General features: G+C 48.0%; 1 protein-coding gene across 1 annotated transcript in view; it reads right to left on the bottom strand.

Moving 5' to 3' along the window:
• Positions 1-223: 223 nt before the first annotated feature.
• The window catches only part of LOC311319998 (protein Dok-7-like), a gene marked incomplete at both ends in the record, with an annotated part of 35,148 nt that continues 11,599 nt past the window's right edge, over positions 224-23,772 (bottom strand). The window contains 9 exons of the mRNA XM_084451632.1: positions 224-360; positions 4,008-4,190; positions 9,170-9,239; positions 11,474-11,562; positions 12,330-12,953; positions 13,201-13,246; positions 16,036-16,778; positions 18,207-18,305; positions 20,857-20,976. Of these exons, the coding sequence (XP_084307758.1) occupies positions 224-360; positions 4,008-4,190; positions 9,170-9,239; positions 11,474-11,562; positions 12,330-12,953; positions 13,201-13,246; positions 16,036-16,778; positions 18,207-18,305; positions 20,857-20,976 (2,111 nt within the window). The remainder of the gene's footprint in view (positions 361-4,007; positions 4,191-9,169; positions 9,240-11,473; positions 11,563-12,329; positions 12,954-13,200; positions 13,247-16,035; positions 16,779-18,206; positions 18,306-20,856; positions 20,977-23,772) is intronic.

Genomic DNA, 23,772 nt, shown 5'->3' with positions numbered 1-23,772 from the left:
CAGCGTTCCGGGTTGCGGGGCTGGCGTCGGGGCTGGTTCAGGGCTTGCCTGCGAGCGCGGCCATGGTAATTGGCGGGAAATTCCTGATACGGTACATGGACACACGCGACAAGGGCGCGGGACGCCCTGGGAGGTTCCTGTTTCTGGTTATCCAACACTCTGGTGTCATCCGGGAGGTCGGAGGTCACGGGTCGTGTCGGGCTCAGGCGGGGGTCGTGTGATGTCACTGCGGCAAGCCCCTCCTCCGCTGTTCCAGCATGTGAAGACCCTCCTCTCGACCCAGAGCATGCTGGGTACCCACTTTGTGGGCAGTCTCGGTGGCAGTGATGTCAATCTGGGCATACTTAGTGGAACTCTTTCCTGTTGAGACACAGAACAGGCTCTCCTATAACTCTGGCGGTGAGCAATGTCTCTCTAGTGATGCATGTAAATTGAATTTAAAAATGCAGAGGAGTTTATTGCAAAACTGATTTGAGCATGGATGTGTATGATTATAATTCAAATGAGCAATATATTCCTGTCTGCGAGCTATGAAAAGGTTGTGAAAACAACTTTGAGTTATGCTTTCCCTAGGCAGTCTCATAAATACACATGCATCCACACTCTCAAAAATATGACCCCATTAGCACAATTCAATTCGCACCAGAATTCTGAACGACCCTGTGACCCCCGCCCCCGAGCATCTTAGACAGGAGACACTCCTCCTCGCAGATAAATGATGACATACCGCAATGGAAACTGTATCGCTGCCACTGGAAATTAACCTTTCTCCCAGCGAGCCGGAGTGCTCCTCATATTCCTGGGAGTAATGACGTTAATAGACGACCGACCTCTAGCGATTAAACCAACACGCCCCCAGGCGTCATGACGACAGCGTCTCGCCTCTCACTTGGCGAGGCAGGAATAATCAATGTGATGGTTTAGGGCGTTTCCGTATCTCCGGCTGAGGTAAATAGAATTACTGGACCCTCGTTTACCCAGCGTCTCTGAAGTCTGATTGAAATCAATATAAGCTAGCGGTCGTACACAATATTCTACCCCTCCTGCCCATTCTATTGGGATTAAACAACAAATCTGAATGATTGTACTAATTGTTATATTTTGCCTTAGCAGGCACTTACACAATTACATACTTCTACTGCATAATATGAAGAGTTTTGGCGGACAACAACGTTATCACGTTCTGCAGCGCAACTTCCAAATGTCACCTCAAACTAACAGAAGAAAACACTTAGGCCCACACCGGGGAATTGGCTTGTGGGATAGCCAGTAGGTTTGATGTCCTGTCAGGTGAGGTGTGATGTGTTCTTACTCTGTCAGGTGTGGTGAGGTGTGGTGTGTTCTTACTCTGTCAGGTGTGGTGAGGTGTGGTGTGTTCTTACTCTGTCAGGTGACGTGTGTTCTTACGCTGTCAGGTGTGGTGAGGTGTGGTGTGTTCTTACTCTGTCAGGTGTGGTGAGGTGAGGTGTGTTCTTACTCTGTCAGGTGTGGTGAGGTGTGGTGTGTTCTTACTCTGTCAGGTGACGTGTGTTCTTACTCTGTCAGGTGTGGTGAGGTGTGGTGTGTTCTTACTCTGTCAGGTGACGTGTGTTCTTACTCTGTCAGGTGTGGTGAGGTGTGGTGTGTTCTTATTCTGTCAGGTGACGTGTGTTCTTACGCTGTCAGGTGTGGTGAGGTGTGGTGTGTTCTTACTCTGTCAGGTGTGGTGAGGTGAGGTGTGTTCTTACTCTGTCAGGTGTGGTGAGGTGTGGTGTGTTCTTACTCTGTCAGGTGATGTGTGTTCTTACTCTGTCAGGTGTGGTGAGGTGTGGTGTGTTCTTATTCTGTCAGGTGACGTGTGTTCTTACTCTGTCAGGTGTGGTGAGGTGTGGTGTGTTCTTACTCTGTCAGGTGTGGTGAGGTGTGGTGTGTTCTTACTCTGTCAGGTGTGGTGAGGTGAGGTGTGTTCTTACTCTGTCAGGTGTGGTGAGGTGTGGTGTGTTCTTACTCTGTCAGGTGACGTGTGTTCTTACTCTGTCAGGTGTGGTGAGGTGTGGTGTGTTCTTACTCTGTCAGGTGTGGTGAGGTGTGGTGTGTTCTTACTCTGTCAGGTGAGGAGAGGTGTGATGTGTCCTTACACTGTCAGGTGATGTGTCCTTACTCTGTCTTGTCAGGTGACGTGTGATGTGTCCTTACTCTGTGTAGTGTGTCCAGGGACGTCACATTTTTTGAGAGTATACAGTATACATTTGCCGATCGCGCTAATATGTTTAAGTAAAGCTATGCCATATCCTCTCTCTATTAAATATATTAACAAAGTCCAAAGAATGTTATTTAATTACATAAATTATTATACTATACTGTGGATTGGTTCAATCAGAAAGTCTATTTTTTCTCTGTAGTTTTGCTTGCAGTATACAGTATAATGACCTAAGAGAGAATTTCAAAGTCATTATGAAATCTGACTAACACAAATATGAACTTTTAGTACTGCACTCCTGGCTGCGTAAAACAATGGGTCAGAAAAGGCCTCACAGTCTTGCAGTCATGTCAATTGAAAATGAGATGCTAGGGCAGCTGAGTCACAACACAGTGATAGACCGATTTGCCACCCTTAAAAGCAGAAGGGATTCTTTGATGCTTCCACCCACTAAGTAGTCATTAGCCTGTGATTCCATACCACCTCTCTCTCTCTCTCTCTCTCTCTCTCTCATGTCAACCGTTTATCACGACTTTTCGTTCCAGCAAAAACGAAATGTAATCTATTGAATCGCTCTACACAGAGCGAATTTCATAACAATTTCGCTCTGGACTGGACGAAACTTTAGCCCATGTATTTCTATGGAACGCTGACTGCCTTCCGAAAAACAAGTGCCCTGCCGGGCCTGGTCCCTGGACGGTTTCCCGGGCAGGGCAGTCATTTTTCGGTACAATAGCTGCATATCTGGGTTTGTGTGAGGGTCTGGAGGTCTGGAGCTGCACCTGATTTCATTCTTAACAACTAAATTGAATGATTAAAATTTGTGAGACCCGAAAGTAATCCACCTAATAAACATAGCTATCACATCAAGCCTAATATATATATTTATTACCGTATTTATTACCGTATTTGACTCAGCAGTGAGTAGGGTATGTAGGTTTGTCGCTCGAGAATTGATTGCTTACTCCGGTACGGTAGGTGGCGGTATGTAAAGCTAAGATTGAGATATGTCAATAGCCTTAATCACCTACATCCTGATTCTGGTGGTCCAAAGGGACATTACCGTATTGTAGGAAATTAATTCCACAATGTTTATTAGGTGGGCAAGCTTGTAGAAGTTTGGTTATAAGCCCTATTAACCATCATGTGAAATTTTGAAGATGTACCTCCTTTGACTGCTGAGAAAAATTATTTGGCTACATGATTTGTCTCTTCCTACTCTGGGGTCTAGTTCTACTTTGCTGGTTATTAAGAGGGTAACTGGAGTAACTGGGTAAATGTTTCTGCACAGCTGGCTGGCTCAGGACTTGGAGAGGTAATACCTCTTGCCCTCCTCAGCACCAGCCTGTTCTGTGGCCTGCTCTGAAGGTGCGGCATCTTCTTACCACTCGGTGGACCTTCCCAGGAGCAGTGGACCTACCCAGGAGCAGATGGTATAACCTACAATAGGTTAATGTTAAGCCTATCAGTTCTTGGTGTGTTCTTACTCTGTCCTGTGAGGTGAGCTCTGGTGTGTCCTTACTCTGTCAGGTGAGGTCAATGTGGCGTGTTCTTACTCTGTCCTGTGAGGTCAGTGTGGTGTGTTCTTACTCTGTCAGGTGAGGTCAATGTGGCGTGTTCTTACTCTGTCCTGTGAGGTCAGTGTGGTGTGTTCTTACTCTGTCCTGTGAGGTCAATGTGGTGTGTTCTTACTCTGTCAGGTGAGGTCAATGTGGTGTGTTCTTACTCTGTCAGGTGAGGTCAATGTGGCGTGTTCTTACTCTGTCCTGTGAGGTCAGTGTGGTGTGTCCTTACTCTGTCCTGTGAGGTCAGTGTGGTGTGTTCTTACTCTGTCCTGTGAGGTGCGTGCTCCCCCGTGCCCCGGACGCAGCCTCCTGCAGCTCCAGCTCCATGTAGTTGAGCTGCTTCTTGGACGTGGGGCTGACGGGGATGTTGACGTAGTTCACGCCGTCACCGCGAGGCGGAGGGGGAGGTCTGTCTGGCGCCGGCACGTCCGGCGGGAACACGGCACCTGAGCGAGCAGGAACAGGAGGGCGTCACATAATCGTTCCTCGCACGCGGCGTCTGTGTGGTGTAACGATGTTCAGGGGGCATCAGCAGCTGTTCATCAGCAGCTGGGCAGTGAGAGATGCGGAGGATGGCCTCAATACAAAAGAGAGGTGGCTGGGAGAAAATGCTTGAGAAAAGCAAATAGTCTTCATCTGTTAACTTTATTTCAATGTTTTACTGAAAGGCATAATCCATCATCAGGCTACGGTGATTTCCTAATAAAATGTTAACTTTGAACCCCTGCGGGACAGCTTTAGCTGATAGAGTGCTTACACCAGTTACCTCAGTCACATGTGGCCAACGGGACAAAAAGGTGTGATTTACTGCTGAATGGTTGGGCTGAGTGAGAGCCCTGTCTGTCCGGACTCCCCCTGGTTTCAGAGGTAGGAGGTGCCCTGTCAAACTCTCTAATGGAGATGTAGTTGGCCTGTAAAGTGTCGACCCGTCTGTGATTAGGGGAGGCTAGTGCTGGTGTGAGGGTGTGATCAGGAAAGGCTTGTGAGGGTGCGATCAGGAGAGACCAACGCTGGTGTGATGCTCTACTATCTGTTTAGAGCCATCTGCCATTTTCATAAGGAACAAAATGCTTACAGTACAATGGAACAGTAGGCATCTGGCTATAAAAACTGGGTCCCCATGGCTCCCGGAGAGGACCCCCTGCCATCCTCTTGTCCAGTTCCATCCCAATCTGTGTCGCCAGCTGTTCCTATCAAGTCGCCCCCCCCCCCCTTTTTTTTTTTTTTTGTTTTACTCTTGGCTCTCTGCTTTTTGTCTCCCCACTTCTGCTTAGCAGCTATACCTAGTTTACTCTACATTTTTATGAGCCTGTCTGCTACGTGTGCTTTGTTATATGATTCACTTATATCCTATTATGGGCTACAGGGATAGCTACAGTAGCACATAATGGCCTACCATGTAGGCAACATCTCTGTAACCATTGATCTACTGTACTGTTAGTCATCTCTAATAATAATAATAATAATAATAATAATAATAACTTTAATGTATATAGCGCCTTTCATGAAACCCAAGGTCGCTTTAATCAGAGCAATAAACAGACAAAAGACAACAACAAGAACAAAGAACAAACACCAACACCAACAACAACAACAAGGACAACCAATCTAGCTGCCAAAGGCCTGGGTGAACAAGTGTCTTTTCAGTGCAGACTTGAAACTGTCCAGTGTTGGCGCATGGCGAATCTCCATGGGGAGAGAGTTCCACAGGGTAGGGGCTGCTAAAGGCTCTGTCCCCGAAGGTTCGCCTGCTGGTGTGTTCTCCTTTGAAGTATTTAGCCCATGTTTATTGCTCTGTAAATGTTCTTAGCTAATAAAAACAATTTCCAGGAGCTTGCTCGATCGTCTCGTTGAGAGAGGTCAGGGAGGAATTTTTACAGTTTTTCGTCCCTTGGGTGAACTGTTTTTTTGCTTCCCTCTGGAATATGTAGGGGTAGATGCTATGTCCTTATGTCTTAACACACATCTATGGCTTAACACTGAACTCTATATCAAGAGTCCTCACTATCCAGTCACAGAGAGATATCAGCCAGTACTCACTACCCAGTCACAGATATATCAGCTAGGCTGCACTACCCAGTCACAGAGAGATATCAGCCAGTACTCACTACCCAGTCACAGAGAGATATCAGCCAGGCTGCACTACCCAGTCACAGAGATATCAGCCAGGACTCACTACCCAGTCACAGAGAGATATCAGCCAGGACTCACTTCCCAGTCACTGAGAGATATCAGCCAGGCTGCACTACCCAGTCACTGAGAGATATCAGCCAGGACTCACTTCCCAGTCACTGAGAGATATCAGCCAGACTAAACTACCCAGTCACTGAGAGATATCAGCCAAGACTCACTACCCAGTCACAGAGATATCAGCCAGGCTGCACTACCCAGTCACAGAGAGACACTTCCTCCTTAGTCACTGGAGAGGCGTTTGACCCTGGTGTCAGTCTCTGTGTTCTGTCCCCTGGGGTGTCTTAGTAAGCCTAGCCTGACAACACATCCTGAATTGGATTTCGCTGCACTGCTGTATCTACTGCTATATATGATTTATACTACTATAATTCAAATCTGAGTTTAGTTTATTGGGCAGTTGTTAAAATGCATGATAGAGCAAGTAATGCAACATAAAAATGTCAAGGATAGCACAAAAAGTCAAAAATCTAATTAAATCCACAGAGAATAATGATAGCTGGCAGAGCAATTTGAGTATGGATTTGTCAGGCTATCATAAACCAGCCCTCACACACACACACACACACACACACACACACACACACACACACACACACACACACACACACACACACACACACAGTACACACACTCTGTTCTCAAAGCAGACTATCATAAACCATCCCTCACACACACACACACACACACACACACACACACACACACAGTACACACACTCTGTTCTCAAACCAGGCTATCATAAACCAGCCCTCACACACACACACACACACACACACTACACACACTCGGTTCTCAAACCAGGCTATCATAAACCAGCCCTCACACACACACTGTTCTCAAACAGCTGTCAGTGCAGTCCCACCTGTTGGGCTGGACAGCAGGTTCAGGGCTAGAAATGTCTAGGGTCATTTAGTTGTTTACCCACAATGACCCCAGCGTCTGGGCAGAGCTGAGGCCTCACCTCTGTGGGTTCTCTCTGGGCAAGTTCAGAGGGGTCAGCTTTTAGAACACAGGGTCTTTGCTAATGAGTAACCAGGCCAGGTCCAGCCTGGCTTATGTGCGTGGCTGGCTTGTTTCTGTTCAGGACTGGTAGGACGGAAGCTAGTCATGCCACTGAAATAACTGAATTGAAATGACATGAAATGATGTCTGATAAATTAAGATAAGTTTTGTCGCCTGGACACATCAGTTCCAATGCTTCCAATGCTAATCCTGCACAATAAGAGCGAGATAGCCAGTTAGCTCATGAGCTCACAACAACTAACCTAGCAGCAGCTTCCATGACATTAATGGTAGCGGTGAGTGGCTAAAGCAGTTACACTGATGATTCCTGTAATGTTAGCTATTTCGCTGCAATTGGTTCAACTTCGGTTTCTGGACAAAGGTAAGGGATAAACCCAGATAACAAAAGGCTAGCAGACCTACAGCAGGTCCCCAATGGATGAGTTGGTGGACCTCCAGCGGAATATAACACAAGGCTAGCGGACCTACAGCGGGTCCAAGATGGATGCTCCACCACCATTCCACCGGTAGTTAATTGTCTATATCCTAGGTCCATTGGCCGTGGGGTCAGTGGCGTGGTGGTGAGACTCCGCCCCCTCGCGTCAGAGCGGTTCGGGTGTAGTGCAGTTACTTCCTCGCAATCTCCATACACCCACTGGTGAACACCGTGTCTCTAGCCCGCTCAAAGGCTGAGTTGTGGAGTTCATGGCATGGATAGTGGCGTGGTGGCGAGACTCCGCCCCCTCGGGTCAAAGCTGGTCGTGGACAGTGTACTGTACTGAACTCAAATACTCATTGAATTGCTGAAACTGAACAAGGAACCACTGTCTACCTAAGCCTGTTGCTGCCCTTTTGTGGCCGAAAACGGTAAATGCTCTTGTGGTAGCAACATAGAACTGCAGGTTCTGGGACCACTGCCTTTTATGGGAGCAACATAGAACTGCAGATTCCGATCAACAACGGGGCAGAGGCAGCTAGGGAGTAAGCCAGGGAGGGACTGCAAATGGATATTTGCTATCCTAGGTGCACTGGCTTACAGCCACGCACAAAAAATATATCCATCTGTCAGTGATGAGGGCAGCTCCAGGCCAGGTGTGTGTCGGGCACTGAGGGCGCGCAGCATCGGAGGGTATCAGCAGCCTGGGTGGTCAGAGCTCCCCTGACGCCCGTCCCTCTCCTCACATCACCGCCGACATTCAGTGTGTGTGTGTGTGTGTGTCTGTCATCTTAGAGCCACCGCAAAACACAGTGGCTCCTTATGCTACACAAGTCTGCATAGAAACGCAATGGGCGCACGAGACGCTCTGCCGTTTCCATGTACTGCCCAGATGTGGGCCGCCGAGGCCGTAGGTGTGTGAAGCCGTAGCTGTTCTACCTGCACTCTGTCCCTCAGCCCCGTCTGTGCCATCATCCTGCTCTCTACGTAGCCAATCTAAATGAGCCTCATTTCACACAAATAAGCACAGATGCACTCATCCGTGTGACAGGTGTTGATGTTGTTTCATGATGACTCATCAAAATTATTTCTGGACTGTGAGCACAGGCAATTATGGGAAACAGGGCAGAGTGAAGTTGAACTTGTCTGGAACAAACAGAGGCAAACCCGCCAATGGAGGGAGATTAAATGAATCTGTCATGGCCGCCACCTGAGAATGTCTGACCGGCTACAGCCTCATTTGTACTTCGTGAGACAAGCCCTGCGAGACAGATTCTTTGGGCTCATGGAAGTAAATTTGGAACGGATCCCAGGCTGCGAGCCACTTGGATCACGCCTCCGGAAATTTCCAAGGGCTCACTCCACACCATTACATGTCTAGCTTTCTCCACTTCCCTGCTCATCTCTCTGCTGTTTTAATGGACGGGCCGACATTCCACCTTCTTTCGCGCCTGTTCTCCACCTTGAGTACTTCTTATTCCTCCAGCGTTAGTGACTCTAGATCATCAATCATCGCCATAGTTGCATAGTTGCCATAGTTGCTTGGGTGAAATCAAGGTGAACAAGGTAAACAGAAACACATGTGGGGTCTACAGTTGCCATGGACACTCGCTCGCACCTCGGCGCAGCTTTGACGTCGCCATGGACACGGGACGCTTGTCGGTGAGCCGATCTATTGACAGCTACCGTGTGAGCTGTGAGCCGTACGTCTAACGTTTGTTTGCTGTGAGCTTGCTGGTCTATGAGTGTTGAGATGGAACACTGGCAGTTCTGGAACACAGAATGCACACTTACCCTCAGTGTCCTGATGGGGCCTCTGGTGTCCACAGCTGCCCATGAGCTCGTACTTGCTTCTCTCTTCTTGCTGAAAGTTAGTCAGGAAGCAGAGAATGCCATAAATAACAGCAATCTCTTCAAAGTCTCAAAGCATCTCTTGTTTACGCTTGGCTTTGGGGTTAGATCTAATTATCAGCTAAAATGTAATTATCAGTAGCTGGAGGCACTCGAGGTTAGATCTGCTGTATGAGCTAATTGGAGTCCATTTGCAATCTCACAGGCCTTGATGTCTGATTCATCCCTCATTACAGAACTGTATTCATGCCTTTCAGATTGCGTCAATGAGGCAGGGTTTCAAACAGACAGGCAATTCAGCGCTGGATCGGCGACCGCGGTGTGAAAGCGGCGGAACATTGCCCCCTCACCGCCCCTGACCTGGCACGGAGCGACAGACCCTGAGGTAAACTCCGGTGCAATCTGTTCCAGCTCTCAGCAACAGAAGGCACTGCGAGGCTCTCATCGAAAGTCGCATCGCCCGCACGCAACTTTAAAAACATATGAAGCTCGGTTTGGACATAATGCGCTGACGCTGAGTGCTACGCGTGTTAGCCGGATACTCCGGGGTCTTCATACAGTAGGGGAGAACCGGGTCAAAAGTCGCGCGGGACCAAAGTCGCGTTGCCATTTTCTCCAGAATGACTGGACCTGCAATCACGTGGTTAAACATGCCTGCGCATATTACCGTGTAGGAGCTCCCTTCAAATTTTGGGCGCGATCGCAGCATATTTGACGGAGAGAACGACGGAAAACCACTTTTGCCCCATATAAGTAAAATAATGGTCTCATAAGCATTTTTCGATTGTAAAATTGTGTTCACTTGTATTAGTTTGCAAACATATGCACTTTTCTTAGCACATCTGCTGGCTACATGATAGCATAGGTTTCAAGTTTCGTGCGATCAAGTCGTGCCTGCAAGCCAGGGAGAAATGACAGGAGACCGTGGCGGGGCAGAAGTCGCGTCCCGTAGAGGGACAGAAGTCGCGTTGTGATGGCTTAGAACCAGAGGGGTGCGCGAGTGACATTTGGGCAGAATGAACAGGTCAAATGAAAGCTCTCTTAATGATCTTTCTAATGCTATTGACCAACTTTGTATGCAGATTATCACTTACCTATAGCCTAAATATTGTGGAGAAGCAGACGCAACTTGATGTGATAAATGGACATTTCACTTCGAGCGAACGCACTGGCAACTGACTGGTAAGGGTCTCCGCGCGCACCTGGATAAGTGAGGTCAACTAGGGGTGGTCTTTCCTGAAAGGATGATAGCTGCTAGGCTGTTAAATTCCTGGAAGAAAGACAGCTCATAGGCTGTTATATTCAAGTGGAAACGAGACAAGGAAATGACTAGTGCAGACTAACCATTCGTCTAATAAATTAATTTCCTGCCGATAGGCTATCCTATCGCCAAACATTGCTGTTAACCCCGCATTATTTCTATGGATTTTGAACCTATAACATTGATTACTTTGATACAAACATGATATTATGTCTAATAATACATTCGTTGAAAGTAAAGAGAATTACATGCCCAAAAAACAGAGATAGGACACATTTTGCAGCCGTGCGACGTTTGCCCCTCTCCTATGAGACTTCTGTCCCGCTCGGCAGGGACAAATGTCGCATTGCACTCGGTCCGTTCTCGCCCTATTTATGTTAAGCTCTTATATCCTAGCACGAAAATTACAGTTGATAATAGTGAAGGACATGTGCAAGTTGTGTGTCATAACATGTGGAATCTCTATCTCTATTAATTTCGGAGTAAATGGAATCAAACCAAAAAGTGCGACTTTTGACCCGGTTCTCCCCTACATGAAAATGTAGGCCTACTGACATTATTACACAACCGTTCTGCATTGTGATTTTCCACTAGTGTCTAACTCTACGGTGAAGAAAAAGTGTTGCCCCTTCAGGCCCCATAGGGCAGGCAGTTCTTTTAACAGTAGACGTTTCAGCCTGTTAGCCTTCTTCACAATCTACGACTCTATGGTCCCATCAACCGGATGTTTTTTTGGAGCAACCACTAACAGTGACTACAGTATGCCACAGCTGATTGTGGTGCTTACGTAGGCTACTGTATGTATGCCAGCCGTTATCAATCACTGTACCCGTGTATTAACTCTGTAATGAGGCAGCTATATTTCCCCTTTCATCAAACGCTTTATACGAGTATCGTCCGTCACATTACTTTTTTTGAGCGCTGAGCGGGAAATAAAGGTTTGCTAATGTGAAGTGGACGAAGGAATCACAGCTGCGTTGGCCGACCTCAGCGGTCCTCTCCGAGATGCGGTTCTCCATGACCTGGTAGGCCGGCTCCCCGCTGCCTCTCTCCTCTGTACTCTTCCTCTTCTTGTCTGGCGGAGAAGGAAAACCAAGAGCGTCAGAGATTTCGAGACAGTGAGACTCCAATTAAAGTGTCACTAAGCCTGAGAGCACAGCCATTATCACATGCTCTCACGCGTCGGTGGAGAAAAACACATGAGCTGTCTGATCCGAGAGTCGGAGCGACTGGAGGAGATCGCAGGGATGATCTATCATTGTCTCACAGAATGTCTCTGGACAGGATGTATGGTTACATCATCATCCCTGTCTGGAGCTCCTTGGTGTGGTTGGGATGAGTACTGCCTTACTCACGTCTCTGTTACAGACACAGTGGCCAACACAGTGAGCATCTTGTCTCCCGTAACCTCAAAAGGCTACAGCCACAAACAAACAATAACCACAAGCAGACAAGCTAACGCCCGGGTGGTTTGTAGTGTTCTAAAATCATTGACATACAAATAATCACGTTCTGTTTCATCTGGAAGCCTGTTGAGATTCCATGCTTCTCCACCAGCCTTCAGAGCAGCTCAGCCATGAAATCAGTACAATGTGAGAAGAGCAGAAAAGAGCTGGAGACTGCAGAGAAAGGAAAACTCACTCCAAGAACAGAGAGGTCATGGTCTTTTATTAATATCAAAGAGAACAGAAGAGAGAAGACAAGAACAGAGAGAAACAAACTTTAAGGGGGTGCAAACGTCGGAGAGGACTGCCAGGAAGGCTGGCTTTTTTTGTTAGCAGTGAGTTCGGCTGAAGAAGAAGAAGAAGAAGTAGTTTAGATGCTGAGGACTGGCACCCTTACCTTCATCTGTCACTGATTTAGCTTTCACCTCCTCACACTGAAGGTCTCCGTTTTGGACCACATGGTCCACCAGCTGCACTTGTGTTGGGTGGTCTTGTCCAGACGGCCGGGCCTCCACCAGACCTCTGTAACTCTGCTGAACAGCCTCTGCGGTGGCGCCGTTCCTGACGCAGTGAAGCGTTGCAGGCGTGGCCCTTGGCGGCGGGCGGCAGCTCTCCCGTCTGCACTTGGAGCAGTTTTCGTAGACTATGCTCTCTCTGTCTTTACAGAAGCTTAAATTGTGTGAAGGTCCACAAGCGACAGGCGGCTGGGATCTGAGGACACGGCGGCTAAATGCGGAAGCCATCGACTCGTACAGGTTCAGTCTGCCTGACTGTGTGCCTGGCTCTCCGGCCGGGCTGGGATAGCCCAGGAGGTCAGCTAGGAGGCTGGTTAACTTCTCATAGCTTTTGTTCTTTGGCGCCTGCTCCTCGTTCATCTTCTTCAAAATCCGCGGGACCGAGCTGTGATCGGTCAGCTGGGTAGGTAGGGCGTCGGTGTCCACGGCTGCGCTCGAAGCTAAAATCTTGTGCCGTTCTGCTGAGCTGTTATGTCTGCATGGACACTTGTCAGAGCTTTCTTCTGCTGGATTTAACATGGAAGACCCTGGGGTGAATCTTAACACTGCAGTAGTGTTCACAGGCTCTGCCCAAGCATCGTGATGCATCTCCTCATGAATATCACAAGTAAGGAAGTCTGCACATTGATGTTAAGTCAATGTGCAGACTGGCCTACAATACGCATGCATCAAAGTCAAATCTATTCAAATCTATGTACATACAGGTTTCCACAGTAGTGATATGCACACTCATCCCTGGTTGATCCCACTGACCTGGTATGGCAGGAAGGGCCGAGCCCCCCATGTGGGGCGGTGTCCCCTGGGAGAAGAGAAAGACAAGTCAATCTTAAATCATTGAGATTATATGAAGCTATATGTAGAATAATAGTTGTTTGGGGGGCAAATTAATTTGATACTTATGAGTATTTCAATGTTGTTTTTATGTATTTTTCTGTGCTCTGCCACCGAATTACAGAGGGAATTCACTTCCTGAGGTCTTCAAAGCCACAATAACTGTTCTCTATCTATTCTCTATAAATCTCTGTTATCACAAGCTACCGTAGCTCGCCAAGTGATTTATAAAAAGGCAGTTCCGTTATAGATAGAAACCTTTATTTAAACAGAAAAAACTCACACTCTGGTGTAATAAGACTCACACTCTGTCTGGTGTTATAAGACTTACACTCTGTCTGGTGTAATAAGACTCACACACTGTCTGGTGTAATAAGACTCACACTCTGTCTGGTGTAATAAGACTCACACTCTGTCTGGTGCTATAAGACTCACACTCTGTCTGGTGTAATAAGACTCACACTCTGTCTGGTGCTATAAGACTCACACTCTGTCTGGTGTTATAAGACTCACACTCTGTCTGGTGTAATAAGACTCACACTCTGTCTGGTGCTATAAAACTCACACTCTGTCTGGTGTATTAAGACTCACACTCTGTCTGGTGTTATAAGAATGGTGCCAGATAGAGATAGTCAGTGGCAATGAAAAGCTCAACTACACTCCTGAGGAAAGCCTTTAGTGATGACGGAGAGCTGAGCCAAAAACAAGGGGAAGGTAAACACAGAAGCAAGAAGTAGTTTGCAACAAATGTCATCAACTGCTTCTGCATTCACATGGCAATGTACTGCCAGTAGAGAGCGCTGTAAGCTTAAAAGCTCTAGAAAAGTAAAATAAAATACCTAGAAAAGGGAAGATAGTAAATGTTTTTGTTTTTTAAATATCAGGGGTAAAACACACAAGTAGATGAACTGAAATTACAGTAGATGAACTGAAATTGTGATATAGTCACAGTTCTGCATTATCTCAGATATTCCACAGAACACTTTGATATGATAAAAAAAGAGATAGGCCTACTGTATGTTATGTCGCAATAGGGATTGCCAGGATTTGAACACCCGATTTTTGCATGAAGTTTCCCAGATCCATAGAGAGATCTGCAGCATGCAGTAACATAGTTAGCGTAGCTTACGTGGTGTGTCAGCAAAAGAACTCTCATGGGTCTGGCATTGAGAGTACCTCATCACTGGAACAGCTTACCAGTCCACATTAGAAACTGTACCACTGGAACATCTTACCAGTCCCCATTAGAAACTGGAACAGTTAACCAGTCCACATTAAAAATTGGAACATCTTAGCAGTCCACATTAGAAACTGCAACAGCTTACCAGTCCACATTAAGAAACTGGAACAGCTTACCAGTCCACATTAGGAACTGTACCACTGGAACATCTTTCCAGTCCCCATTAGAAACTGGAACAGTTTACCAGTCCACATTAGAAATTGGAACATCTTACCAGCCCATATTAGAAAGTGGAACATTTTACCAGTCCACATTAGAAACTGCACCACTGGAACAGCTTACCAGTCCCCATTAGAAACTGGAACACCTTACCAGTCCACATTAGAAACTGGAACAGTTTACCAGTCCCCATTAGAAACTGGAACACCTTACCAGTCCACATTAGAAACTGGAACAGTTTACCAGTCCACATTAGAAATTGGAACATCATTCTTACCAGTCCACATTAGAAACTGGAACAGCTTACCAGTCCACATTAGAAACTGGAACATGTTACCAGTCCACATTAAGAAACTGGAACAGCTTACCAGCCCATATTAGAAACTGGAACAGATTACCAGTCCACATTAGGAACTGGAACAGTTTACCAGTCCACATTAAGAAACTGGAACAGCTTACCAGTCCACATTAAGAAACTGGAACAGTTTACCAGCCCATATTAGAAACTGGAACAGATTACCAGTCCACATTAGGAACTGGAACAGTTTACCAGTCCACATTAAGAAACTGGAACAGCTTACCAGTCCACATTAGGAACTGGAACAGCTTACCAGTCCATATTAGAAACTGGAACAGCTTACCAGTCCCCATTAGAAACTGCACTGCACAAACTCATTCAAGAAGCAAACCATACATTTCTTATTGGCTCAATTAAGCAATGCAATTTCATAACCACCACTTCCACAATACTCAGGCTTCCTAAGTAAACCTTCACTTCCACAATACTCAGGCTTCCTAAGTAAACCTTTACTTCCACAATACTCAGGCTTCCTAAGTAAACCTTCCTTTGCACCTTTCCTTTATTCATGTCAGTAATTATGTTTTTTTTTTCTTTAGCTGTTTTATGAATGTCTTTGTATGTATTTTATGTTGAGTGTTTGTCATTAGGAGGGCCACCTGAAGCCTCTGTTTTTTGTGTTCCTACTGCACATTTCTTTCTTAGGTTTTGTATTTCACTTCACCAAGGTCTTCAGTTCCTTTTCATCTATCTGTTTTTATTTGTTTTGTATTTTATTTCTTATGTGATAATAAACTCAAACTCAATAAAGTTTCTCAATGTTTCTAGGTTATTTCATTTGCTTTGATTCTGTGATGTGATAATTTCTCAAAGTTTTCTCGAAGTTTTCTTTTCCTCATGGCGTCGGTTCTGAATATTGTATTCCCGATAAACAGATACTGTACGTAGAGCCAGTATCGGCCCCATATCCATACTTGGTGTCCGTACCGGTGACCCTTCAGTGAAACGCACCAAGAGACAATAGAGCAGAATCAGGCTACAGTAGCAGAACTCACTGTACCTTGAGTCCTCCGCAGGTGGAGCAGATTAGGAGGATGGTTTTTGAGCCGGCTGTCTGGGCGCTGCAGATCTGACAGTAGTCGGGGTGTTGGTGACCGCCACCGGGCGGCGCCACCGCGCTCTTACCCTCCTCCGGCAAAACCCCAGGAGCCTCTCCTTCGCTCCCCGCCGCCGGGGCCTTGGTGGGGGGAGGCGGGGGGGGTTCGGGCTCCCTGGGGCCCCCTGCCCCCTCCTGTAGTAGACTCCTGGGGGTGTCGTAGAGGTACCTCAACGATGTGGGCACCTGGTACTCGTGTCCCGGGGCAGGGGGGCAGCAGCAGGGGTTCAGGTCTACGGCCAGGTGGGGAGGCAGGCTGAGCAGAGAGCCAAACTCCTCCCCTGGGCCGATGTCCAGGCTGCCGGCGTAGGAGGAGAAGCTCCCGGAGTAGGAGGAGTGGCTCCCCGTGGCGATGCCGCTGTCCGACGAGCTCTGCCGACCAATCTCCTGGAGCTGCCGGGGACCGGGCGGCTTGGGCACGAGACAGGCCCCGCCCCCCTGGCCGACGGAGAACTTCTCCTCGCTGGGTGTCGCCACCGTGGCCCCGGACTGACCAGCGGTCTGCAAGGAGGCGGGGCTAGTGGCCAGCTCAGTCCAAATGGCCAGCCGGCTTCCAATGCTGCAGTCTGATTGGCTGGTGTCTGAAGCGTCAGAAGAGCCGGATATGCTTCGGTCATCCCCTGCCACAGAGGGGCTGTAGGTGGACGCTGTCAAAACAATGTCCAGGAAATAGTCATTTATCAATACTATTTACTCCATTAAAACCAGTCCTTAATCACCCTATCAAAATCCAACTATATCAAATGTTTCAAAATATAAGTCTCGTCAGTCACTTGTCTGAATTGCATTCACAGTATAGGCATCAATCATCTTTGTATCAACTATGCACACTCCCTTAAATACTTTTAACATGCATCACACCCATAATTTCCAGTGAAGGTTAAAGGAAAATGCTCGTTTTTGACAACCTGGACCTTATTTACGACATATTATAAGAAGTTTGACTCACCCAGATCACTTTTGTGTTGTTCGGAGGCCTGTAGAAGAAATTTAAAATCCAGCGCGAGCCAGTATATCCATGTAATGGCGGCGCACGGGGCATAGGGAATGCAGTTTCTCAAAATCCATTTTCGGCCGCTAAACGGTTGTTTTCATCAATCACATTGCATGAATCGACAGTTGATATTCCTCTACGCGAGCCATTCTTTCGGTTTTCAAATACGTGGTCTGTAGCCTCTGTAATATGATCTTTACACTGGCTATGCTCCCTCACATTCTCTGCGCTACGATCGGATTGTTGCTGACGAATGACGACGACAATATTCTCGGCACCAACTACGATCGTAGCGCAGAGAATGTGAGCCGGAGAATAGCAGGCTGCGCGCTGGCCTGTGCGCATGCGTGCTGGAGCAAGTGGGGGAGAGGCTTGTAAAGATCATATTACAGAGGCTACAGACCACGTATTTGAAAACCGAAAGAATGGCTCGCGTAGAGGAATATCAACTGTCGATTCATGCAATGTGATTGATGAAAACAACCGTTTAGCGGCCGAAAATGGATTTTGAGAAACTGCATTCCCTATGCCCCGTGCGCCGCCATTACATGGATATACTGGCTCGCGCTGGATTTTAAATTTCTTCTACAGGCCTCCGAACAACACAAAAGTGATCTGGGTGAGTCAAACTTCTTATAATATGTCGTAAATAAGGTCCAGGTTGTCAAAAACGAGCATTTTCCTTTAAGGCTATTACAAGTTCCAGCTCTTACAGTAGCTAGCTAGAGTAGTGGAGGTTGTTCCAGGTTGTTTGCTAGCTAGAGTAGAATAGAACAGAATAGAATGTTTATTTTGCCATATACAGTATAACCAGTACAGGTACAGGTACATTGGAATTCTTGTAATCAATTGTCCTTAAAATATCTTATCAGGACTAATCAATTCCCCATTCCAGTCCTAGGTACACAACTAGACATTATAAGGTTCCCAATCTGGCCATTTACTATATGTAGTGCAGTGTCCTTGTTTTTTGTTTACAGTGAAACCTGTGTGGCCTTTACTGCAGGCCTTCATGGCTAGAACAGGGACTAGTTAGGGTGTGTTTGATGTTTGAAGGACGCTGTGTTTAGAGATGGCGCACCTGTGCTGCTCTGGTGTGACAGTATGCTGAGGCGTTTCTCCAGCTCCTGGGCCTCATGGTTCACCCTCTCCTCCCAGTCAATGGGGCTGGCATTTGGATCTGTCAGAGCAAACACACATGAGTTACCACGCATGTGAACTGAGGAATGTAAGAGTGGTCTCTGCCTCAGCCTTGCACCTTCATCCTTCCAATAAAATACCCAAAACACATTTTAGGAAAATAACTCGGGAGACTTCATAAAATATCTCAGATCAAAATTGTCAGGAGGATAGAATCGGTCTCCTTGATTGGTTATCTTTTAGCATCGGTTGATTCAAGCGCGTCAGTAACTCACTTAGCCCTGGGGGTTCAGCTGACATCACAGGGACATGGGATCAAACAGGTGACGCGCTGCAGGGTTTTGTACTGGGCTGACACCGGGACAGCTGTGAACACACTCATTAAAATACTAAACACGAAGGGCTTCGCTTTAGTGGTGCGTATCGCGTGTGGGGGGCCTCAGGTCTTGTGTCCCTAATTTGACCAAATGATCAGCACAGTACAAATGCAGTACAAGAGTCAAGGGAAAGAACCTCATAGCGGTGGCGTGTGCTGCAGTGCCCTCTGTCTGTCCGGGGCGAGAATGACCGCACTACAGAGGTACAGTGACAGGGGTCACACAGGGGAAAACCTTGCTGTGTTTGGGCAACGCTACGGTTATTAATAGCATGGCCACGCGGTCCCAGCGGTACGCTCCCCGCGGATCTGCTGCGGCTACAGGCCGTTAGCGCCGCGCGAGGATATAATGTACCTCAGACGGGACATCAGCTGTCACTGTGTAAAGTTACATTGTTTATCTGGTCTTTGCCTTTCCTCTCCAAGGGGAGCGGGTCAGAGTTGTTTTGACTACAAACACAGCCACATCTGCAAGATTACCTCATGCCGCTCAAATGGAGATCTCCAAGTGGCGTACGTGAAATCTCCTCATGTTCTGTGTGATTTGCCAAATAACTAATCAATTGCAGCTGTCAATCTGTCTTTCAAACGGAGATTGCCGTATGTGAAATCCTCCTAGTGTCGCATGGGAAATCACCTCATGTATAATTTGCCAAATATCTGATAAATTGCAGCTGACCGTCCGACATCGGCGTTCTCTCTTGTGGTCTCTTGTCAACAAGCCTGTTCCCTTACAAGCAAAGACACGGTATTGTTTACAGTGAAGCCGGGAGACCAGAGAAAGAGGGGAGAGAGAGAGAGGGATAGAGAGGAAGGAAGAGAGACTGGGAGGGAGAGGGAGAGAGGGGGGGAGAGGGATAGGAAGAGGGAGAGGGAGAAGAGAGAGAGGGAGCAAGAGAGAGGGAGGGAGAGGCAGAGAGAGGGAGAAGAGAGAGGGAGCGAGAGGCAGAGAGAGGGAGAGAGAGAAGGAGGGAGAGGCAGAAAGTGGGGGAGAGAGAGGGAGGGAGAGACGGAGAGGGAGAGAGAGGGAGAGACAGAGAGAGGGAGAGAGGCAGAAAGTGGGGGAGAGAGAGGGGGAGGGAGAGAGAGAGGAGGGAGAGGCAGAAAGTGGGGGAGAGAGAGGGAGGGAGAAGCAGAATGGGAGGGAGATTGGGAGGGAGAGGGGGAGGCGAGAGGTGGAGAGGAAAGCATAAGGGATCAGAACAGAGGAGAAGAGAGAGAAGTGAGGGAAGAGGTAGGGAGAGAGAGGAGATACTAAAAGCAAAAGACAGAGAGAGAGAGAGAGAGAGAGAGAGAGAGGGGAAAAAAACAAGCCGAGAGAGGGGTGGGTGAGCGAGAGGGAAAGACAGAGAGAGGGGCGGGCGAGAGAGAGGGGTAGTGAGGGGGGCGAGCGAGTGCGGGTGGACGGTGGAATCCTGGAGATGAGGTTACACACATGCCCAGAGTGATTAGGAGGGTTTGGGCGCTCTGCTTGTGTGAACTGTGACTTTGACCCAGAGATCCCTGTGTGACTCCCGCCCTGCTATTTATTCCACTACACACCACAGTAATAGCAGGTGAGCTCAGCCCCTGATTGGGTAAGGAAGATGTGCGAAAACAAGAATACCCACAAGCCACAGCTGCCTGGCCTAACCTCCACCTCTCCCAGACGCTGACTTGTGCTCTATACAGAGGTGACGGAATTGAATTTGCTGCTATAATTAAAGTTAGTACAGTACCTATTACATATGTGTAAGGTGACCCTGTTGTATATCTTGCCTACAGTGCGTTAGTCCAACGGTTCTCAAATTATACTCTCTAATATCACGGCCGGTTGGTTCGGAGAGCGATCCAGCTACACACGAAGCAGCTGTCAGTCATAATTCTGCAGGATCAAAGTGCGGCGGATGGGGTTTGACGACGCGCTCTGCGACGAGCCTGAAAGTGGCTGCATTCCAGACGGGCAGCGCACGGCGGGGGGAGGGGTGGGGGGGCGCTTCACTACTCTGGTGAATCCACTACCAACCAAACATGGCAGGAGTTTGATTAAGTCTTTGCAGGGTAAGGAGGCAAAAGTGCAATGAACAGTTAACTGAATTTACACAAAAAACGGCGACCCCCCCCCCCCCACCCCCGAAACACACAACTAAATGCGGCACCCTGTGTGGCACCCGGGATGATTTTGGGATGGGGATCCGCGGTGCGGCTCTTGTATCTGAGCTCCGGTGGTACCGACCTGGGAGGACCAGCCGCAGACCGGGGGGCGGCCTGCTGGGGGACATGCCCCTGACGACGCAGTCGAACAGGAAGCTGATCTGCTCGCCCTCCGCCGACGACAGGAAGAAGACGCCGGCCCCTGCGGGAAACACACATCGCCCTCCCGTCAGCCTCGCCTCTAACACCGCTGTGTTTCATCACTCCTGTCTCTGCTCGGGCAGATTTACTGTAAACCTCAAACAACTACCTGATCTGTTTTGCTGACAAGCTAGTCAATTCTTGTGTCACGTCTTTTCATGTCTGGCTGCAGCTTGAATAGATATCTATTTCATGAAAAAAAACAACGGATACAGGATACAGGTAAGAGAAAGGCATCTTTTCACGTGGGTAATGTTAACCCTGTAATTCTAGAAAATCAGCCGAATAAAAAAAAAAAAAGGTTGTAAATCTTTCACTCTTTATCTATAGTGCAACCTTTTTTCAATTCAGGGGGTTTGAGGGTCAACAGTCATGCCCCTTTTGTGACCCTTGCTAACTGCCTATAACCACCCAGGCTGCTACCCTAACCCTCCATCCACAGCACCACAGGGGGTGTCACCAAGAGGTCCCTCTGCCCCGGGACCTCCCATGACTGGGACAGCATTCCACACACTCCACCGACCCTAACCAGGGTCAGAGGTCGCCAGCTAAGAACACTCAGACGTTTGCTCCGACCCGGCCTGAAGACGTTCGTCACTGTCCCCTGTCCGCACGAGTCACACAACGTCGCCGTTCATCATCCTCCAGACAGATTTATTACAGCACCCTCTACGGCAAGCAGCCCAAGGGCACCATTTTGGTCCGACAAAGGCACCTATTTGATTGATTTTGGACAGACTTTGATTTACTTTTGATCAGTGTTCTTAGCTGGTTTAGGCGTCACAAAATGACAGGTGAGATAGCTCCCCCCCTCCCCCCATCTTACAATAATGACTAGTTCTGCTATACAGAACCAGAGCCATGAACCAAACCAAGGAGCTGCCGTTGGATCGGGGTAGAGTGTAAATTGACTCTAATCTCTGTGGCGGGGCAACAGGAGTCAAGGTTGGGCCTCTTATTTTTACCCTGGATCAGTAGCGGTCCACAGCCAAGCAAGCGGCTATAAACTGACACCAGCACCGGGAGATGAAAGCTCTGAGTGCTCCTGAGTGGTGTGTGGAACACTCCTACGTCCGTCTCTGCCCTCTATATGCCACGTTTCGCCACAGGACATCCTAGCCCTAACCCCCACCGGACATCCTAACCCTAACCCCCCACAGGACACCCTAACCCTAACCCCCCCCCAGGACATCCTACCCCTAACCCTCCCAGGACATCCTAACCCTAACCCCCACAGGACACCCTAACCCTCCCAGGACATCCTAACCCTAACCCCCCCAAGACATCCTAACCCTAACCCCCACAGGACATCCTAACCCTCCCAGAACATCCTAACCCTAACCCCCCCCAGGACATCCTAACCCTAACCCTCCCAGGACATCCTAACCCTAACCCCCACAGGACATCCTAACCCTCCCAGGACATCCTAACCCTAACCCCCCCAAGACATCCTAACCCTAACCCCCACAGGACATCCTAACCCTCCCAGGACATCCTAACCCTCCACAGGACATCCAAACCCTAACCCTCCACAGGACACATCCTGGGATGCCATTTAGTGTTAGTCTCCTGGGTTCACCGGTCAAAAGCAGGTCTCAATCACACATTATCCAGAATGAAAGTATGGGTGATTTGAACATACTTTCCGGAACCAAGAACAAAGGCTTCACTGAGTGTGTAGTAAGTAGCGCCTCGACACAATATCAAATATCCCAAAGACATCTCCTTAAGAGTTTGGCTACCCACCTCCTATCCACCGTGACTCGGGTTGGATGTTTCAGCAACTTTGGCTTGGGTGTTTCTTGTAACGTCCTTATAAGGAGGGACCCAACAGGGACAGACTGGAGAAGCCACTAAACCAGACACCAGGCCACATTAGCCAGGGTCCGAGGTCCAATAACACTGCCTCCTACCCCACCCCCTAGGTTCTCCATCTGCTGTGGATAAACTGTCCTTCCCGTGCGCATCTCTGGAATGCATGCCCTTCAAGACACATAAACATTCACCCCCACCCTGGTGGACAGATACCCCATACACACGCGCATATTTACGCTTAGAAAAGAGGACATTCTGTTTTTGTATAAGTAATAACCTTCAGATATTACGCTGCGCCTCTAGCCCTAGTCTGAATGGAGCTATATAAATCGGGGGTTCACATACTGGGGGTCTCGTGTTTCCACAGGGTGGTGGTGTATTAATGTTGCTCCGATGTGGCCAGCAGCGCTCTGTGCATGCCGGTCTGTCCACTCCAGGTGTCGACACACCGCCAACCACTCCCCCTTAACGGTTTTGCGTCTATTCCAAGATGTACAGTAAACTGCAATACAACCAGCCTGTCACAACCATATACCCAGCCTATCACAACCCAGCACCATATACCCAGCCTATCACAACCATATACCTAGCCTATCACAACCCAGCACCATATACCCAGCCTATCACAACCCAGCACCATATACCCAGCCTATCACAGGCACAGCCATATAACCAGCCTATCACAACCATATACCCAGCCTATCACAGCCATATAACCAGCCTATCACAACCATATACCCAGCCTATCACAACCATATACCCAGCCTATCACAGCCATATAACCAGCCTATCACAACCATATACCCAGCCTATCACAACCATATACCCAGCCTATCACAACCATATATATATACACTTGTTCTAGATGGTAAAATTATAAACTACTGTATAAGTCAGGTCTGACTGCTCAACTAAATCTTTATACTGTACAGCCCCATTCATGCTTGACCAAGATTAGCTGAAACTAGATTTGAAGTCAGAG

This window comes from Borostomias antarcticus (genome assembly GCF_949987555.1).
Source record: "Borostomias antarcticus genome assembly, chromosome: 17".
NCBI lineage: Eukaryota > Metazoa > Chordata > Actinopteri > Stomiiformes > Stomiidae > Borostomias > Borostomias antarcticus.
This window is presented reverse-complemented; position numbering and strand designations above follow the sequence as displayed.